At 59.4% G+C, this 4,107-nt stretch overlaps 1 protein-coding gene across 1 annotated transcript; it reads left to right on the top strand.

Moving 5' to 3' along the window:
• Positions 1 to 2,044: 2,044 nt before the first annotated feature.
• Positions 2,045 to 3,803, top strand: LOC306816651 (forkhead box protein J1-like; the record flags this gene model as incomplete). The annotated part of the gene is made up of 3 exons (XM_079333078.1): positions 2,045 to 2,533; positions 2,658 to 2,827; positions 3,308 to 3,803. Exons 1-3 carry the CDS (start codon positions 2,048 to 2,050, stop codon positions 3,801 to 3,803), a joined length of 1,152 nt encoding a protein of 383 aa, XP_079189204.1. The 5' UTR covers positions 2,045 to 2,047.
• Between the last annotated feature and the right edge of the window lie 304 nt (positions 3,804 to 4,107).

Genomic DNA, 4,107 nt, shown 5'->3' with positions numbered 1-4,107 from the left:
ACCAACGTGTGGATCCCAAAGTTTCTTTGCCAAAGAGAGGAACTCTGAGCCCATCTCAATAGGAGGGCACTAAAGCAGGATTGGGGCTGGGGGCAGCGGGCTCAGGGAGACCCCTGGGGAGGGCAGGGGGGCTCAGGGGCGGTGGGGGATTCCCCTTACAAACCTCTGACTGTGATCTTGTGATTTCAACAAGGACACATCCCAATAATCCTTTAATTCGTGCTCTGCCAGACCCCTCTCCCTCACCTTTACCCTCAGGGCTGGGGGGGGGTCACAGGTGTCAGAATCGGGTGGGGGCACAAGGAGCAGCCGAAGGGGGGGCAGGACGGAGCCTTCGGGGCTGCTGGTGCTGGCTGCAGCCCAAGCTCTGAGCTCTGGGGGTCCCCCCGCACCCCCGAGCTCCATCCGCGGCTCTGGGGGTCCCCGGGCTCCATCCGCGGCTCTGGGGGTCCCGGGGGGCGGCGGGACGGGGCGAGCCATGATCTCCGCCGTGCTCTTGCCCCTTCTTCTTTTCCACGCGTTGCTTTTTCATCTTTTCTGCGCTCCTGCTCTTCCAAAATCCACTCATCCATCTCTCTCCTGAGCCGCACAAGCTGCGACTCCTGCACGGGCTGGGGGCTTCGAGGAGTGAGGGATGCCGGGGGCTGGGCGCTGCCCCCCGCACACCCCCCGCTCCAAAGGAGCCCGTTTGGCGCCCGTTCGAGGAAATGCCCGTTCGTGGCACTGGCGACCCGCGCGCCCCCCGCCCCAAACGGCGGCGTCCCCCGCGCGCCCGGGGTTCCGCAGTTCTCGCCGCCACCGCCGGGCCAGCGGCTGCTCTCCGCCCGCTCTGCCCCTCTCTTGGCGTCTCTCCTTCTCTCTCTCCTGCCTCAAAAGCCACCAGCCCGCACCCGAGCCAGCCCCGCATCCCCCGCCCGGCGCTGCCCAGAGCCCGGAGCTGCCGGCTCGCCTGGAGACGCGCCGCGCTTGGGGCGCTGCCGGCGCTCGCCGCTGCTGCAGGTTGGTTTTGGGGGCCGGGGGAAGGGAGGAATGGCCAACAAACAGCATCGAAGCGAAGGAAGTTGGTGGCAGGGATGGGATAGGGATGGACGAGTGTTTTAGAGTCTTTAGGGGTGATGGGCTCTGAGTTCCCGTCCTCAATCCCGGGGCAGGTGCGAGAAACAGCTTTGCTTGGTGGCTGCAGGACTGGATTTGTGTTGTTTAAGCGCGGGGAGGGGATGCTGATTGATTTCTTTCATTCTCTCTGTGGCTAAACCCTCGCTGGGCAGTGCCAGCCCCAGGCAGTGCCAGCCCCGCACGGGGCACGGGGGTTGGAGGGAATGTCCCCGCGGCTCGGGGCTGCTGCAGCCCCCGGGGGCACCGGGAACACCCGGGGCTGGCCCTGCCGGTGCCGGGCACTGAACTGAGCGTGGAAACGCATCAGCACAGGGGCATTAAATGCAGGGGTTTGTATTGAAGAGCTCTGGGAATCAGGGGCACAACCCCAAATCTGACCCCGACATGGATTCGAGATGGAATTGTTTTTATACCCTTTTCATTACATAACTGTATATTAATTATTAAACCCATATTGTTCTATTGTATACATTGATCTTATCCGAGTATGTATTGTAATTTTCATCAGGACCCGCAAATATCCTTTCTCATGATTCTTGTTACGGTTAAACAATAATTCAATTACCAAAAAATATTTATATTTATATTTATATTTATATTTATATTTATATTTATATTTATATTTATATTTATATTTATATTTATATTTATATTTATATTTATATTTATATTTATATTTATATTTATTTATTATTATATATTTTGAGATATTTAGTATTTATCATATGATGATTACGCAGGTGCAGACAAAGTTCCCTTTCCCAGGCCTACCAGACTCAACTTTTCTTTCCACCCCCGCAATCTATTCTATACAATTCCCACGTTTTAGACCCATTTTAACTCTGCGCTCTCAGAACCTCAACCCTCTCCGTGCCTCTTCTCCCTGCAGCAGCCGCCCCGTCCATCGCCTCCGTTCCCGGGAACAGCAGCCATGGTGTGCTCCAGCCCCGCGCTCGGAGCTCAGGAACAGCCGAGCTGCAGCCAGGACGAGCGCCCCGGTGGCGAGCCAGAGCTGCTGTGGCTCGCCAACCTGACGGGCGCGCACCTGGGCCTGGCCCCGATCTCGCAGGACCCCGAGGATCGCTGCAGCATCTGGGAGAACCTGGTGAGCCTGGTGGATTTTCAGTGCCCAGGCTTCCCGCTGAGCGCCGGGGAGCTCTGCCACTACATCGACATTCCGCGCTCGCCCGCGTCCTCCGGCGCCAGCGCGGTGACCGCCACCCTGGCCCTGTCCCCTCCCCTCCCCGGGGACATGGACTACAAGAACAACGCGCACCTCAAGCCGCCCTACTCCTACGCCACCCTCATCCGCATGGCCATGGAAGCCAGCAAGGAGCCCAAACTCAGCCTGGCTGCCATCTGCAAGTGGATCAGTGACAACTTCTGCTATTTCCGCCGCGCCCATCCCACCTGGCAGGTAGGAGGAGCTTTGGAGCCCTGCTGGGCTGCCCGGGGCTCTTTGCACAGCGCCGCGCTCCCGTGGCCGTGCTGATGCCGCCGGCAGCACTTCACCCCCGCGCTTTGCTCTCTTTTGCACCCAGAGCTCCATCCGGCACAACCTGTGCATCAACAAGCGCTTCATCAAGGTGCCCCGGGAGAAGGGCGAGCCGGGCAGAGGCGCCTTTTGGAAGCTTCGCCCCCAGGACGCCGAGGGGCTGAGGAGCAGCAGCTGCAAAGGGCGCAGGAGGCTTTCAAAGCAGATCCTGGCGGGGTCGGGCAGACGAGCCCGGCCTGGAGCCCATCCCGGAGCCCATCACGGAGCCCATCCCAGTGCCCATCCCGGAGCCCATCCCATTGCCCATCCCAGAGCTCAGCCCGGTGCCCATCCCGGAGCCCATCCCAGAGCCCATCCCATTGCCCATCCCGGTGCCCATCCCGGTGCCCATCCCGGAGCTCAGACCGGTGCCCATCCCGGAGCCCATCCTGGTGCCGATCCCGGAGTCCATCCCAGTGTCTATCCCAGAGCCCAACTCAGAGCCCATCCCAGTGTCCATCCAAGTGCCCAGCCCGGAGCCCATCCCGGTATCCAGCCTGGAGCCCATCCTGGTGCCGATCGCGGAGTCCATCCCAGTGTCTATCCCGGAGCCCATCCCGGAACCCATCCCGGTGCCAATCCCGGAGCCCATCTCGGAGCCCATCCCAGTGCCAATCCCGGAGCCCATCCCGATGCCCATCCCGGTTCCCATCCCAGTGCTGATCCTGGGGCCCGTCGCTGCCCCAGCCCCGCCCGCAGCTGCCTTGAGGTGGGCGCGGAGCTGCAGCAGCTGCTGCGCGAGTTTGAGGAGTTGGAAAGCGGCCACAGCTGGAATCCCCCTGCAGCTGCCGAGGCCTCTTGGCTGCCCAGCAGCGCCCAGGAGGAGCCGGGCGAGCTGCCGGAGCTGAAGGACAGCGCTGACTGGGAAGCTCTGCTCGATCTCGGCCCGGAGCAAGGAGAATTCTCTTTTCTCGGTGACCTGCAGCACCTGGACTGGCCACAAGAGCCGCTCCTGCCTGAGCTCAGCCCCGCCAAGCCGGCTTTGGATGAAACCGTGCTGGCCACGGCTTTCCTGGAGGCGGCCTGGCACGGGGAGAGCAGTGAGACCCTCCCCAGCTGCATCCCCGCCGAGCAGGGGGCTGCCAACATCCCGAGCTCCCTGCCCGGCGGGGATGGGATGGATTGGGACTCCCTGACCCTCTTCAATCTCTAGTAGAGATGGAGATTAGATTAGACTAGACTAGATTAGATTAGATTCAATCAGATGGGTTTAGGAGGGGCTTTGGAGGTGCGTGTAGATGGTTTTGTGGACAAGGTTTATTTTTGCTTCTTTATCTTCTGTTTTTGGGTGTTTTTGGGGTCTTTTTTTGTTTGCTTAGGGAATGATGTTGAAGAACTGCACAGATATTTGGGCCACTTTGCCCTTTTTCTTTCATTTATTAACAATTTTTAAGAGATAGATTAAAAAATAAAGTAGAGAAGAACTGCATGGTGAGTGTGGTGTATCTGATGAATAA

This window comes from Erithacus rubecula (assembly GCF_903797595.1).
Source record: "Erithacus rubecula genome assembly, contig: scaffold_774_arrow_ctg1, whole genome shotgun sequence".
NCBI lineage: Eukaryota > Metazoa > Chordata > Aves > Passeriformes > Muscicapidae > Erithacus > Erithacus rubecula.
This window is presented reverse-complemented; position numbering and strand designations above follow the sequence as displayed.